Consider the following 17,357-nt stretch of genomic DNA (forward strand, 5'->3'; position numbering starts at 1 on the left):
TGTGAAATGCAACCACTGCTTCTCACAGTCAGCGACTACAGTAATAGCTGGTCATGTGAGCGTCCATAGGAACGCACTTTCGCACAATACGATCCACGTATTTGTCACCAACCGGACTGATGGTAGGGTCATAATTACTTTTTTGAGAGGAAAGACGTTGTACAATGTGCTAACCCTGAAATCAAGCCATTTCTGACCATTTGGTAATGCACCCGATTCGAGGAGAAAAATCCTGAAAGTACAGTGATTTTGATATGGATCGCATTTTCCGTGTGAGTCTGTTGTCAACTTTCTCTTTAAAGCTTTCTTAAAACCACTGTGACCTTTCTTACTTTTGATCTGTGATACATAGTAGCAGCCCCAATTACTATATCAAAACAGGGATACAGATCCTTTTTTTATTCATGCTGGCCATCCAGATTTAGCTAAGAAGAAACAAGCGTGAGTCTCACAAGATGCCAATGTCGTTTTGGAACACCAGATCCTCTGAGATCAGGGTCCATAAAATCAGTGGCGGAGATTGAAGCCTTTATTGTCTTACCCTATGTCACCACCGCCCTCTAAAAAAGAATAATATACATTTAAGAATCAGAATCATTTCCATTCGAGTTTTCAGCAGGGTCTTGCTTAATTAATTATGTCTCATTTGTACACTATCAAACTGTGAGCTTCTTCAGGAAAAAGGAGCAGCAATGACACAGTTTGTTCTCTGTTATGATGGGGATAAGCCTTTTATTTCTCCCGAATCGGATGATAGTTTTATAGGTGAAACATCTACGGTAATGAGATGAACTGGCACTTTAAGCCCTCACAGAGCACGAGCTTTCCTTAAAGATGATCTCTTATCTTGGGAAAGACGAGATGTTCAATTTCAATTTCATGATTTTTTTCCCCCTTAAAAGCCAGCATACATTTTATTAGCTTCCTGCTCTAGCTGAGTAGGCTCCCTGCTCTTGTTGCACGAAGGGTCCTTAAACTTGTGTGATTCAGGAGGGGAAGCTGAAAGCAGCCTCATTAGCTCCTTTGGCCGGGGAAGTGTTAAAACCTGACTCCCGGCACTCTTCCAATTTAGTGCTTTCAAATGATAAGCCGAATCATCTAATTCTATATACAAATCAACTGGCATGCTACTGCATGGTGGAAAGGGTCACCACAATTATGTAAAACATGAGTAATAACTGTAATTGGGGTAGTTTGCTAATACAATAAAAAGCTCTGAACATGAGGAAAGTTATGCTCACAGCAGTAGCTATCACTTTCTAAAGTAAGAATTCATGGATGAAATGACATGAAAAAGATGGTTATAAAATTTTAATGGAATGATAAAAGGCAAAAGTCAGCCTCTCAGCTGAATTCTTAAAATCCCTATATATCACAATCAGCTCCTTAACTGTAAAATCAATGTGGAGTATAACATGTTGTCAATGCGGCTGTCACTGGAGGGGAGACTGGGAAGTATGACAGCCACACAGCTCAACTGGCCAGTGATGAAAATACAACTGTACAGCCCTCTCCGTGGGTGTAATTGTTTAGAGAACTCCCCCCACCCCCGCCGGAGGTGGGAACGGGAGCATCCTTTCTGTTCAGATCACTGATTCATGTTTCAGGCCATTTCATTACAGCATTAATAACAGAAAGTAGTTTCATTTTGGCAAATGAAATTATCTTTTATGGGAAACTATTTTGCTCATCAGCTTCAAAAGTTCAGACGCAGCCTAAAATAGAGCCATAAAATTGTGAACAGAGGGGTCTGCGTATTTATTTTCATAGTCAGGTGTGCGAACTGGGAAGGGTGTGGGCGCACATGCACGCGCATGTGGATGTGTGTGCGCGTAGGCATAAACGGTCTGAATGACTCACGCTTTCGGTGTGTATATAACTTCCAGTGGTTTCCATGGGCCTCCTACGCTCGTTCGCTATTAGCGTTACCCACGGAGCGCTCGGTTTTCCTGTTATGTTCTCATTATTGCCCTGGTAAAGCAACTTCTAGTTAAAAACTCAGTTTGAAAGCTCTTTTCAGTAATATTAACTCCACACAAGAATATCCCCCAAATTTGCCCATGAATTAACACGCAAGGTAGCAAATATATGGATGTATGATTATATAAAGCAATACGTTGTAAGCTAATTGTTAATGTAGCCTTTTGATAGTCACTCCTGATACGTTAGCAGAAGACTGATGGATTCTAGCTTCTCTTTAATCATGAATTCTTTTATCAATTTATTATTTATACCCCAACTACTTTCCCAAGGGATTCCTGACAGCTCATAATAAGACTTAAGTGTGATAGGACCAATAAAATAAAGAAATATTAATCTTGTAATGATAAAGGGCACAAGAGTTGTATCCCAAAACAAATATTAAAAATGGGTTACTCTTATTTTGCACAAAAATGAACATGCAGCTTCTTGACAACTGATAAAATAGGAAGTGGGCAGTGAAGCATAGGAATTGTTTAAGAAAGCTTGGCGAAATTGAAAGAATACCATTTGATAGTCTGTAAGGAGGAGAACCAGTACTGGGAAACTCTTTTTCTCCATCTCTCCCATGAGCTTAGGAAGAATGTTTTGATTTCTGAACTGGGGCATGTTTTGGAGTGAATGGCTTTGAATTCTTTGAAAGTTTGGGACAGAAAATCAAAAGTGTCGATGTGAGAATTTATGAAAGCAGAAAAAAAGTCCTAAAAGAATTGGAGGTTCCAGATTTAGAAGAACAGTATGCCTTAAGTACCCAAAAGAGAGCCAAGAGCTCAGGGAGGAAATTGAGGCTGGGTGGATAGATTTTTCATTAATCAGTCCATCCTTTCAAAGGAGTTTCTATTGGTTGCTTTTAGCTTGGGTTCTTAGGATATTAAAATAAGAATGTAAAAATAATAATATTTGCTTTTATTAATTCTGGAAATACAAGAATGTAGGGGGATGGAATCCATGCAACGGAAAACAAAGTATGTAGTGACATGGATACAGAACCATTTTGCTCTCCTAATCAGCAGATTAAATAATTTACTTTCTGGGGCACCTGGCTGGCTCAGCTGGTTAAGTGTCTGACCCTTGGTTTCGGCTCAGGTCATGATCTCACAGCTCCCGGGCTCAAGCCCCGCATTGAACTCTGTGCTGACAGGGCTGAGCCTGCATGGAATTCTCTGTCTCCCTCCCTCTCTGCCCCTCCCCAACTTGTGCGCGCTCTCTCTCTCTCTCTCTCTCTCTCTCTCTCTCTCTCTCTCTCTCAAAATAAATAAATACTAAAAAAAATTATCTTACACCGTGGATCTTCTCGATAAAATAGATACCTGTAATTGCTGGTGGAAAGGATAAATGTGTCAGTTAATATTTAAAGCAATTATGAAGCCTAGTTAGAACGGAGAGAGCAAAATAATTGTGCAACACTACTGAAACCCATAGTTCATATTTCTTCATTAAAATAAAATCTACTGATGTGAATATGCTCCACCCTAACTTTCAAATGCTATGTTCTCTCATATAGAAGGTTTTTAAGGTCCAGATTGAGACTTTAACTTCCAAAACACACTAATAAAAAGATGTTTGCCGTGTCAGATAGATTTTAAAATTGAAATACTCCTAAGAGCACAAACACATTTACTCAATGATCTAGAAAATCCTGCTCTAGAATTGTCTTCATTAATGAATCCAAATTTATGCCACAGTTTTACTTCTCCCTGTCACAAGACTCAGAGAGCTCACTCTCATTACAGGTTTCGAGAATAAGAAAAAGTGTTTTCCTTCTGGAACTTTCTTCCTATATATCCCTCCCCGCCTCATTTTGAAATAGACGTGATTTGGCGCTAGGAGACGCCTCTCGAATTAGAACATTCATTATCCTGGTGAAGACAGTCAGTGTTGAATCAAAGGGACAGCCAGCAGGCTGCCTCCGACCAAGGGAAAGAATGAGGATTGCTTTTGGGATTTCCTTCTCTTCCACCTGCCTCTCATCCTCACCCACCTCTCATCTCATACATACCCCTATCATCTCCCACCGAGGCTGAAACACTGGCAGCACACTATGCAAGCCATCCCCCCAGTCTCACGTGTCAGTGGACACCTCCAACGGCAATTACGGCTTCTGCCTTCTTCTGGGCCAATTGTGAGGAAATAAATTTGAAACTTAATATTTAAGTGAATTCCAAATATAAATCAGTCCCTATTCCTTCTCCTGATTCTCTCCTCAGGGAAGGCTTTCCTGACACCCCACGTTGAGGGAAACGCTCTGCCTCTGGGCTTGCTTGCATAGAAACCTCAGTTCTGTAGACTCTAACGATGGCTCTACTCTGTGTCCCCCTTGTCAGATAATGGATGCCTCAAGGAAAGAACAGCGTCTTAATCATCTTTGTAACTTTGATGTCTCTCTCGGTCCCTGGGACAGGGAAGGTACCCAGATAAAATTGGCTTGGTTGAATTTTCACGGATTTGCTTACATAAAAGTCTCTTTAATTAATACTTCCTGGCAATTTTGGGGCACCTGCTGTATATCAGATCCTCTACCAGGCCTGGGGTATACAGTCATCCCCCTTTATCTGTGGGGGATACACTGCAGCACCCCCAATGGATACCTGAAACTGCAGATCGTTCTGAGCCCTATACATACTATGTTTTTCCTATACATACATACCTATGACAGTTTACTTTATACATTAGGCACGGTAAGAGATTAACAGCAATAACGCATAATAAAAGAAAGCAAGATGGCAGATAAGGGGAAATTACGGTACAAAGATAAATGAGACAGAGTCTTAGGTCCTGAGAAGTTACAATTCAGAACGAGATGTTGATGGTGCACAATACAAATCAAAATTCTGCGGTAGCAATGAGGAAGGAAGACTTCACAGAGGAGGTGACATTTGAGCTGAGGCTTGATGAATGAGTAGATTTTGCCAGACAACAAACAAGGAAGAAACTTGTTCCGTTCAATACAGATTTCAAGTAACATTGCAATGTCTTTCTTACTCCAGAAAAACCCCTGTTCCTTCGTAAACTGCCATGAGAATCTCAAAGATGAATGAGGGAGCTGGGGATCAGATAAGCAAAAACGCTGACAGAAAAAATAAAGCAGAATCCAGGTACCAGGATAACGACCCTCATTGCTTCCTTCTTTGTTCAAGGTGTATTTTAAGCGTGGGAAAAATAACAAGGTCTAATATAATGAATAAAGTGTGTTCAGAGTATTTAAAAACCATAAGAGACTCTTGAGTGCTGAGAACAAACTGAGGGTTGATGGGGGTGGTGGGGGGGAGAGAGGAAAGTGGGTGATGAGCACTGAGGAGGGCACCTGTTGCGATGAGCACTGGGTGTTGTAAGGAAACCAATTAGACAATAAATTATATTTAATATTAAAAAAATAAAATCCCACTGTGTAGCTGATAAGATACATACCCCTATCTATTAGCATACTCCAGGCCAACCTCAGGAACAATCTGTCTGTTAGCAAAATAATGAGCTCATGAAAAATTATGTAAGTAAATCTACAAAATAAACTGCTTGAATCCCACAGACTTTATTTAATAATGTCTCTTAGATTAGTGGTTACAAATATAAATGGGGGTGGCTCAGTCAGTTATATGTCCAACTTCGGGTCAAGTTATGATCTCAGGGTTTGTGGGTTCAAGCCCTGCATGGGGCTTTCTGCTGTCAGCACAGAGCTCACTTTGGATCCTCTGACCCCTCTCTCTGCCTCTTCCCCGCAGATGCTCTCTCCCTCTCTCTCAAAAATAAGTCAACATTTTAAAATATATATACAGATAGGGAGTTTTTAAACTTCAAATTTCATAAAACAATCAGATTTTTAAAGTCTTTTAAAAATACATGATAACGAAATGGCCTACTCTAGAACCCGTTTGGGTTTTTGTTTTGTTTTGGAAGGAGAAAAATAATTTTTAGAAAACAATCTCATTTTTAGTAGGTTGATCTAATTGCCTGTGTATTCCATACATGTTTGTTGTTCAAATGTCTGAAATAAAGACATTTCACATTTCAATCTTGTTCCCTGAAAAACTTTGTGAGAAACAGATTTTCCAGCTTTTGATGGTCTAGGGAATCTACATTTTTAAATAAAAGTGGGCCATCTCATATTTGACACAGGGCAGGATTTTAGTAGGCCAAAGGACAGACCCCCATGCTGAGGTTGCAGGAAACTTGCCCTTCCAGCGGCTCCAATTCCTATGTGCGTATACTGCACAGAAAACCATTGTAAACACACAAGGGAAAGGGAAGAAAACAATCAGGAGCAATGGTTATTTCAGGTTAAAAAATACCAAAAATTTCAGTGGCTAGGTAAGTGTCTTCATGTTAGCAATCACACGTACCAAATCTAACACAATCTTTTTTTTTTTAAGATTTATTTATTTGCTTATTTTTTTGAGAGAGAGACAGAGAGCAAGTAGGGGAGGGGCAGAGAGAGAGGGAGACACAGAATCCAAAGCAGGCTCCATGCTCTGAGCTGTCAGCACAGAGCCTGATGTGGGGCTCGAACCCATGAACTGTGAGATCATGACCTGAGCCGAAGCTGGCCACTTAACTGACTGAGTCACCCAGGCGCCCCAGGTCTAACACAATCTTCATGCATTTTTGCAAATTGCAGACATGCCAGGTTCTTGGACTGCCAGCAGCATGCAACACACACACACACACACACACACACACACACACACACACACACCAAAAACCATGAGTTGTTTGTATTTACCTGGTTGCAAATAGTCGAACACTACACTGACCAACTTGGCTGGAACAAACATCTTTTATTAACACACGTTTAACAGGATTTAAAATATTCATAGGAAATGTGCATTATTATTATTTGGCATCAGCACACTAGATTTTTAAAAATGCATGGAACTGGATATTGGTGGCACTCTGATAGAAATGACAAATTATTTGAAAAAAAATCTATTAAAATTCTTCACAACCCTTTTCTCTGCCCATGAGAACTTCTCTTTGCACCCAAGCATTTGTTTCTCTGTGTACAGTTCATTTCCTGCCTTGGTATCTCTTTCTGGTTTCAGCAGTGTCACAGGCTTGATGAAAATCACAGTCTTGCCATATCACACTAAAAACACTGCACTTGGTGACCTGTGTTGGCACCAGAAACTTTTGAGGCTTTGGTTGATGTAGAAAGGTGCATATTGATGGTATGAAATTTAAATGTAGGCATGAGGTGACTTCTCAGTTTTATTCTGTAAGACGGTATGTAGAGTTTTTATATTAGACATTGCACTTGGGCACCTGGGAGGTGCCGGTCAGGATCAAGTATGAAGTGCGATTCTCGCATGGAGCTGTCAGCATGGGTGGTTTCGTGTGCAATGCTTTGAAGCCTTGACAGAAAAACTGCTTGTGCCCAATGCCAATCACTCACTCTTTGTCAACTCAATTGCACATCCTTTCAGAAATGGCATCCATCTCCACGGACACCCAAAATATAGAGTACACTGCCATTATGTCTCAGGGGTAAGCATACACTGGTAACTTAACCTGGAGGGGTAAAGGGCCAGCCTTTGGCTCTTTCATAATATATATGACTTTGCAGTGTGCACATGAAGCATACAAAGAAAGAAGTCATCAGTTTCAGGGAAAGGATTTAAATAAAAATGATGGCTGGGTTTCTTGGGTTAATACCTGCTATGTAATCATGTGTTACCAATTCTTAAGGAACATGAAGGGTTAATACTATTCCCTTCAAACCCAGTTCTAAAAATCACAAAGAAGGCAATGTCTTCAGTGCATGAAAATTCTAACCACATAGAGTCCATAGACTTGTTTTATGGTCACTTAAGGCAGGAGTAAGTTTGTTCAACAAAGAATGCTATGCTAGTTGGTACTTTGCAATGTTTTGTACTTTATTTATGTGATAACTTCTTGCCTGTAGATAGAAGATCATGGCTTCTATTCAATGAGAATCACCCCTGAGGAAACTCAAGCGTTGCTCATTCTCTGTGGCCATAGAAATTGTGGGTGCCAAAAAGGGGACTGTTTCTCTTCTCTTCCAATGTGGCATTCTATGGAGTCATCCTCTCTGCAGTGGGCTGAATCATTAAATACTTTTAGTTAACCTTTATTGAGTGCCATCAAGTATGCTATATCTAAGAAGGAGGATTAGAAGCCTATTTTCAGTTGTTTTTAAAATAATGTTTCTTTAAAAATCTATTTTGAGTATGAGCTCTCTAGTTCATAAATCTGCATACAGTCTGGTGACTAGGCTGCCAGGTTCCCTAGAGTGTGTGTGATGCTTCCCCTAAAAGGGGTGTAGGTGCATTGAGTGGTGCCTTAATGCTTTCTGGGTCTTGGGTGTCGTTTATTGCACTGTGCTGATAATTTACTAAATGGTACTCGAGAGACCAAAAGGACTGGATGTGCCCTTGTAAAGTACCTAACCTGCTCCTAGGGAATGATTACAAATTGGGAGAAATGGATGAAGTATTATATATTATTGTTCTTCATGGCCTTTTCAAAAAAAATAAAGTAAGCTTTAAGGAAGGTAAATAGTTCTGATTCTATCTCATTTGATGTCTTATCCTTACTAAAATAATATAATTAAGGGTATTGTAGCAATAAAAGAATCTACTTAATATACAATTGAGATTCTTTCAAATACCATATCTTTTGATTAATATCTAGCCTTTTGAAAGTCACTTGGGTCCTCATTGGATATAGAGCCAGAATGGCAATTGGCCAACAGAGCAACATCTTCTAAGAAGCCTCTGATTAAAAGGCTTGACAAGATTAACCCTAAAAACCTCAATGTTCAAAAATACAGTGTCCTCATTCACTCCATATAGCTTGATTTAATTTCAAACTTTTCTAAAAAACAGTATACTTCCATATATATATATATATATACCCCCTATAGAGGTCATTTATATAAAACTAAGCATTATAGCCAAATATTTATTTTCTATATATAACCTAGCAAAAACCTATATATGAAAACATAACTCTTTCATGACAGACTCGAAAGCCTCTTAATTGATTGTATAAGGCAATCCCAATCTAGTCTTCCTAATAGTGAAGAACCATTGTTATCAGATTATATTTCTCTATTCTGAAGTCTGTCTTTCAGGTGTGACTAAAAGTATAATGAGATCTGTTTCCAGGAAAAGGTATAACGACACGTTAAGCATCTTCATGAAGCAAGACCCCTATTTCATGTTCTTCTGCCTGTCAGGATTCCTCCAAAGCAGAGTACATTGAGTGGAAGATGATAACTTTCCTCTTGTAGGACACCTAGATGTACCCTGAATGATAGAATGGGGCCATGCCATAATTTATTGCAAATTCCTTCTTCCTGTAGTAATTTTTCTTCTGAAGGCCTCACCCTCAAAATCCCCCAAGCCCCCATTTTTCTTCTTTCTGGAAGTCTGACTATCCTTGGCCTAGAAAAGATTATTGTCACTAAATGTCAAGAAAACAGGGGAGGCTTACTTCTCTGTTTTGGAAAAACTGAAGACATTTAAAAGCCCCTAATGTAGACGACATTTGGCTGTGTATTGTTCAGACCACTTACTGTCCTCTGTGGTCACGAACAGAATCCAGGAACTATGCGCACTGCCAAATCCATTGGAGGCAACCAAGCGAAACTCATATTCTGTGTACGGTTGGAGATCTCTCACTTCATAGCTTAACGATGCTGAAGGATTGGAAAATAACCTACATAGGAAAGAAATGCTAATTAGGAAGCTTTAGACATTCAAAGAAATAAAAACAAGTAAAATCTTACTGCAAGGAATTTTCAGAGAATGTCAAATTCCAGGCAAGTACTGCAATTTTCTGTTGTCACAGGAGATCTCTCTTAAAGTAAGGAACCACTTGGCTGAGGGCTTCTAATATTGCATTTATATGAGATGTAAATTCTAGTAGTATTGAGAAAATTCTAGTCTACTATTGAGGCTGATTGCCACGTGGAATTTGTAGACTAAGTATTATAATTTTGTATCTACAGTTCAGATAGCATTTCTTTTTTTAGTTCAGGTGTATGTCTGCTTTATGCAATACCTATGCCCATGAAAAGTTAAAGGTGAAGAAATCCTATATTAATGCTATATAAATGGAAAATAGATAATTTTGCTGAGCAAATAATTATGTCCTAAGGAATTGCTTGTCTTTTATTTGAACTTTTAAAAGGTGGCCTTTATTTGTTGCGAATGAGAACTGACCTATTCACAAATTAAGGTAAAGTAAGTTATGTCCATAACATATAATCCAGGTGACAGTTAGGAGGATAGACAAAGTAACAGGCTCACTCTAGATATCCATGGGTGGAGTGGCCGGGCCTCATCTGGAGTTGGTATCTGGGAGAGCCGGGAGCGTTGTTACGAGCTGGTGTAGACCAGACAACCTGAAGACTGGTTGGAGTGGCAGATGAAAGCCTCGGAGGCAACACGCCATCTGGAGCTGTCGAAAAACACAGATGAATTAGAGCAGAGAAAACTGTGGAGAACATATGTTGGATGGAATCGAAATGCTCCATATACTGGAAAAACTGTTCCTCAGGATCAACAACAATGTTAAACATGGTCCATTTAATTTAACATTTTCATTCCTGAACTACTGTACTTCCTTATTGTTCATTTCAACACAATTATGTTAGTACTTCAACCTGAAAAGCCAGCCCCCAAACAGCAAGACAAATGAACATGCAGCACATCCCCACCTGTACTTCTGTTTATCTAATTGAAAACATGTAGGGAACTTAGTGAACCAAATAGTAAAGTAACTTTTTAAATTAACTCTTTCCTCAGCAATCAAGCAATCAAACAGTGAAGGAGTCCAGATGTTTTCTTTCTCTCGTCGATTATCACCCATTGCCACTTAATCCCGCTTCTACTCATGATCACAACTGGCTTTCTTTCTTTTTTTTTTTTGGTGTTTTGAGGATGGTTTATTAAAATTGTATTTTCTACAATATTAAGTACACACGGTTGGCTGAAAATAGCACATTGCAGGTGTAATTCTCACTTAACGAAAACATAAAAACTGAAGTTCCTTCCCCCATGTGCTTTATACAGTCAGTTGCCCTTCTTCAAATATGTGGTGAGTTGAAGCCTACATGTTGCTTTTCCTGGTCTGGTTGAATCTCTGGCAAATTTTTCCTGAATTCAGCCTGTCTGCTTGATATAATCTATCAGGGAACTCTATCTGAATAGTTCTACGAGGTCTAACAGGAATGAAGGAAACTAAAGTCCATTTGACTTAAAAAAAATGACAAGATGAGTCTTATTATTAAATTAATTTTTCCAACAGGTATAACTTGAATGAAACTATCATATAAAAATTTGTTCCAAAGCTAGTCAGAAGCAAAGCTCTGTGACTTCAGGAGAATCAAGAATCACCTAATGGTTCTCAGCGTATGTTTCTTACCTTTGGGATGGGGATAGTTTTCCTTTGCAAGATTGTTGCGAAGATCGGAAGTGATGTAAATAAAGCACCTTGTTTTGGGTCCTGGTAATGATTAGTTAGTTGTTGTTTTTGTGGTGATGATGATGATGATGATGATGACATCGGACTGATCTGAACTTTCTTTAGCATAATTTAAGTGCTAAGATACTGTAAGTTTTCAGGAACATCCTAATTTTAATATAAGCTTCTTTTTAAAAAAGTTTATTTCTTTTTGAGGGAGAGAGAGAGAGAGCACAGGCACAAACAGCAGAAGGGCAGAGAGAAGGAGAGACAGAATGCCAAGTAGGTTCTGCACCATCGGCACAGAGCCTGATGCAGGGCTCGAACCCATGAACTGTGAGATTATGACCTGAGCTGAGATCAAGAGTCGAATGTTTGAACAACTGAACCTTCCAAGTGCCCTGTAATGTAAGTTTCTAATTGCCAAGGATTACTAGAAGCCATTGGTGAGGAAGGAGAAGGGATTACAATAATTAAAATATCCAGCAGGGTTCATTTTCAACTTCTTTTTATACACAACCTTACGTAGGGTGTGATTTTATATACTTTCCCCCTCAGGAGAACCTGCCTGTGAACTAGGAAGCTAATGAATGGCCAGTGATGGGAAAAGACGAATTACATGATGTGATTCATCAATCTGTTGTAAGGGTCGAGTTCATCGATAATCCACTAATTTATTCTATAAGCATTTATTGAGCCTCTACTCTGTGCAAAGTATTCTTTGTGTGGAGGGGGAATAACACCGAGTGAAACAGATATGGCCCTTGACCCTATGGAACTTACATGTAAACAGAGGGAGCAAGCATTAAGCAAATGGGTACCTAAGATCATACCGGGTAGATAAGCTCAAGAGAAAAATAAAGCAGGGTAAGGGAAGAGAAAATGAAAGGGAGTGTGCCATTTTATTGTTAAGTAACAATTCAGATTGGATAGGAAAGCCATAGGAAGAACATGTCATTAGGTGACATTTGAGCAGAGACCTCAGTGACCATGAAAATGTCTGGAGGAAGGGCAACCCAGCCACAGAGGGCAGTAAGCACAAGGGCAGTGAGAGGGGAAAGAACTAGTTGTGTTTAAGGCACAGTGGAGACACCAAAGTGGCTGGAAATAGGCCAAGGAGAGGGAAAGGAAAAGAGGTTGGAGGGACAGGCAGGGTCTAGATCCTTCCAGATGCCTTCTAGTTCTAGGCTTTGAAAATCATACTAAAGACTTTGGGTTTCATTTGAAATGGATTTGTAGGCCATTGCAGGGTTTTAATGCAGGACACGACATAATTTGGAACCTGTAAAGACTACTCTATGCTAATGGGGGGGTGAGGGTAGACAAGGGAATCACCTATTATAGCAATCCAGGTAAAAGATGACAATAGCATGGATTCCAGTGACAGCAGCAGAGGTGGTGATATATTCTGCTGACCAAGTGAGTATGGATGGTATTTTGCTAAGAGAAAATAAGGGAGTGAAAGATGATGTCAGTGTGTTTAGCCTAACTGTCCAGGTGAATGGTGGTGCCATTACTGATCTGAGGAACGCTGAGGGGAGAAATCAGTTATGGGGCGGGGGGGGGGATCAGTTCTGTTTTGTCCATGTTACATGGGAAAGGCATAAATTCATCTCTAGTGGGGACATCAAGGAAGAAGTGGGAGGTATGAGTTTGGATAAGAGTTGTGGATGAAGGCGTGTGGTATGTAACAGCTGAGATTTGATGAAACAACCTAGGAGGTGAATGTAGGTAGAGTGAGTGCAGAAGAGGTCTGTGAACTGAGCCATGAGGTCCCCCAACATTTTGAGGTCAGGAGGAAGGTTCTACCACAAAGGAGGCATAAAGGAGTGGTCAGTGAGGGAGGACAACTTAGAGAAGGTGTAGCCTGCAAGTCAAGTAAAGAAAGCATATCAAAAAGGACTGATCAACTCTGCGAAACATGCTGACAGTTTAAGGCATGAGGCTGAGAATTATATTTTGCATTTGGCCAAACGCTGGAGGTGTTTGGTGACCTTGCCAAGAATAGATGTGTGCAGTGATGGGTGTGGCAGCATGACTGGAGATGGTTGAGGAGACAATTAGAGGGCAGAGAAGGAGGAAACAGTGAGTACAGGCAACTCTTCTGAGGGATTTTGTTCTAAAGGGGAGTAGAAAATAGGGCAGCATTTAAAGAAGCTTATGGAATTAAGGAAGGTGTTCTAAAAACTGGGAGATGCTAAAGTGTATACACACTTACTAGAAAGATCCAGAAGATATTTGGGGAAATGATGTAGCAGAAGGAAGAGTAATGGCCAGAGCAAATTTCTTGTGTTGGGAGAGACAGAGAGATAAGCCAGGGCACAATGGCTGTTGAATAGAGCAGGAATGGTACACCCATTGTGCAGAAGCGAATGCAGGGACAGGCAATTCAGAGAGAGAGGTAGATTTATTGATGGAAAAACACCAACGATCTCTTCTGATGGACTCCATTTTCTCAGTGAGCAAAATAAAAGCAAAGGCATCAACTCAGTGCTAATGTGTGAGAGGGAATCATATGCTTTAAGAGAGATGAAACGAGAGGCGCCTGGGTGGCTCAGTCAGTTGAGCATCTGACTCTTGGTTTTGGCTCTCCGGTCATGATTTCATGGTTTCATGGGATCATGCCCCACATAGGGCTCTGCACCGACAGTGCAGAGCCTACTTAGAATTCTCTCTCTCCCTTTTTCTTTGCCCCTCACCTGCTTGCTCGCTCTCTCTCTCTCTCTCTCTCTCTCTCTCTCAAAAAATAAACAAACACTAAAACAAAAACAAAACAGAGAAATGAAATGGTATGAAATTGCTCCCTCAGTTAGTAGCCTAGGAAATGCAGTAGAACTGTTGTCCAGGGCCTCGTAGCCCATTATCCACTGCTAATAAAGACTTACTACCTGATAATTTATCTGTGAACACAAATAGGTTTAACACTGATTATCTCTTATTTGCTATATGTTTTTTTAACTGATTCATAATAAACGAACATACATTGAAAGAGCATTGGCAATAAGTACAAAATTGTGTATAATGTAGCACATATAGTCATGTCCCTAATTTGACTGTTTTCTTATCTAATTTTTCTGTGTCAAGGAATGTAATATCATCAACAACCCAAATTCGGAAAAAAAAAACAACAGTTTGGATAAGTCATGGACATGAAAAAATTAGAGCTTTAAATATATACAGAAAAATCCATTCATGTGTTAAAAACTGCATTACCATGCTGTTAAGAAGGGAGAATTGCCACAAACTAGGCTCCCTAATAGTAATATAGTATCCTGGGTTCTTTTCTGAGTGTTAACATCAAAAAAAGCACCCCATTAAATTGGTCATACTCTGCTTGTATAAAATTGCAAAATATTTCCAAACAGAGTGATCATCTTATATTATTTACGTACAACTATTCATTTTGTCTGCTTCTGGAAACACTGAATTCTGGAAACCTTTCCTTCCCCTTTAGTTAACCCCTTTTATCCTAGACCTATTCCGTAGAGGCTCCTTAGCACCAAAGCGATAACTGGGAACTATAGCCATAATTCCACCTCTGGTTCCTTAACACAAGAGCCGTGTATCTATCAGCTTGATATATTGTCTCCAAGATGCTATGTTGCTCGAAAAGCTTCTCTCGAGTTTAATATGACCCTCACGGGGCAAGCACTCCACAGACAACCTCCTGAATCAACACATCTTGTCCAGTAAATACTAATTCTACACGGCAAGTGGATAAAACAGCTACCCCAATCTATAAATTCAAAGGAAGGGAGTTTTTTAATAAAATTTCAAATTTAACCTTTTTTGGAAGGCAAAATGAATACAACACATTAAGCCATAAATTAAATCATGGGTTGGATGAGTCTAGATGCTATAATCTTTTAAATGTACGATTTTATTAAACTTTTAAATGATGTGCACTTGTGGATTCTTCTCTGTCTAAAAAAAACCCCAAAACAAACAGCATTCCCTAAACTTTTGCTCCTTACAAATTTATAGATCTCTGAGGGGAGCTCTAAAAAGCAAAAACAGAAGCTTTTTTCTTTTTTCCATGTGACTGGTGACTACCAAGGTTGCAGTGGTCAGAAGAGGAAACTTTTGGGGAGAAAATGAATTCAATATACTTCTCATATGCACCAATTTCTCAGGACAGCTACTAACTTGTTACAGTGTGTTTTTGGGTATATGTGTGTGCATTTAAAATACTGGAATAAAATACTGCATTAAAATATAGAAGAAATCTATGTTTTGTATTAAACTCAAATCTATAATAAAATATATCAGGGGCACCTGGCGGCTCAGTTGGTTGTGTCCAACTCTTGGTTTCGGGTCAGGTCATAATCTCACGGCTTGTGAGATCGAACTCCACGCTGGGCTCTGCGCTGACAGTGTGGAGTCTGCTTAAAATTGTCTCTCTCCCTCTCTCTCTGCCCCTCCCTTGATTGCTGCCTCTCTCTCTCTCTCTCTCTCTCTCTCTCTCTCTCTGTCAAAATAAATAAACATTAAAAAAATATACATCAAATGCCACTCTGCACAAGATTCTTTGCTGGGGGAGGGGAAAGGGCAGGTAGAGAGGAACGGGGGGTTAGACCATCTACTTTATATTTAGTAGAGAGATAAGACATGACTCAAATACTATAACACAGAATGTATAAATAGCATAGAAGACGTATTAGTGCTTCCAGAGTTTCAGAAGTCGGAAACTCACATCCAAATGTGTACAGGACCTTGCCTTTCAAAGGAACAGGCCTTGAAAGGGCATTGCCACGGGAGCACTGTGAGATTGTTCAAATCGGGTAATTGTGTTCTCAGCCTGATTCCAGGGCCTAGAACTTCATCAACTCTGCCCATGCTCATTCCGAGCCGACATGATGCTTCTTCCTGGCTTCACTTGGAATCTGGCTCCAGCCTTGCCCATACTCCCCCCACTCCCCCCACTCCCCCCACTTTAGAGGTTAGATTGTTGACATCCCCATTCAGGTTCCCCTGTTTACATAACAGGAGGGAAACCATGTCCTCTTTATCTACATGCATCCTGGCCGCACGATCGCACGGCCTGGCATGTATTCAAAATCCTTGCATTACACACTTCCTCCCATTTTCTGAAATAGCTATACACGAGCAAGGACTTTAAATTCTAGTTTCCAGAATGGAAAATTAAAGTTCAGACACATACATTGAGTCGTTGAGTCATGAACAAATTGAAAACAGAAGGCAAGACTCAATTTCCAGTCACTAAACCATATGTCATTAAAAAAAGATATTAATTATGAGGAAAATGCAGATGTGCTAACAAATGGACAGTCAACCTTGAGCACAAGGATGTACAAATAGAGCAGCATTAAATAGTGGCAAGTAGATTAAAATAGATTTCATGTTTGCAAAACAGTTTCTCATAAAATCTGACTTTCTGAACACATACTTTGTGCCAGGTTGTTTTTTTTTAAACACAATTATTTCTAATCCTAAGAATTACACTACAGAATTGTGGTGTTATCTCTTTGTAGTATAGATAAAGAGTCTGAAGCTCAGAGAGGTTGCATCTTTTATCTCAAACCACACAAAATGTGGTTACTGGCAGGATAAGGACTTGGTGCTCTGAATTCTATACCGCAAAACAGCACACTACAGTAAGTGACTGATCCTAGATGATAAATATTAAATTTTTTAAGTGAGCACAAAAGCAAACCATTTATAATAGTAAGTACATTTGTTTTAGTAAAGATTGGGTTTATTTTTTTCTCTAAGTCATATCCTTAAACAGTTCTTTCCTGGTCTTGTTCATCCCCCACAAGGAACCTGATACAGAACTACTTATCTGAATTCACTAGTCCTCTGAAATTTGCCAAAGTCCACAGAAATTTAATGAAATACAAAACAGAGTCTTCATGTTAGTAAGAAAAATATATTAGAAAAATTAAATGTTATCGATAGGTATGCCATGGAATTTACTTTTGACTGTAGAATGC

At 39.5% G+C, this 17,357-nt stretch overlaps 1 protein-coding gene across 1 annotated transcript in view; it reads right to left on the reverse strand.

The window, feature by feature from the left end:
• The window catches only part of USH2A (usherin), a 735,906-nt gene that overhangs the window by 252,064 nt on the left and 466,485 nt on the right, over positions 1 to 17,357 (reverse strand). The window contains exons 38-39 of the mRNA XM_047839579.1: positions 10,248 to 10,398; positions 9,512 to 9,654 (exon numbers count right to left, since the gene is read on the reverse strand). Coding sequence (XP_047695535.1) covers positions 9,512 to 9,654; positions 10,248 to 10,398 — 294 coding nt within the window. The remainder of the gene's footprint in view (positions 1 to 9,511; positions 9,655 to 10,247; positions 10,399 to 17,357) is intronic.

Source organism: Prionailurus viverrinus, chromosome F1, assembly GCF_022837055.1.
Source record: "Prionailurus viverrinus isolate Anna chromosome F1, UM_Priviv_1.0, whole genome shotgun sequence".
Classification (NCBI taxonomy): Eukaryota; Metazoa; Chordata; class Mammalia; order Carnivora; family Felidae; genus Prionailurus; species Prionailurus viverrinus.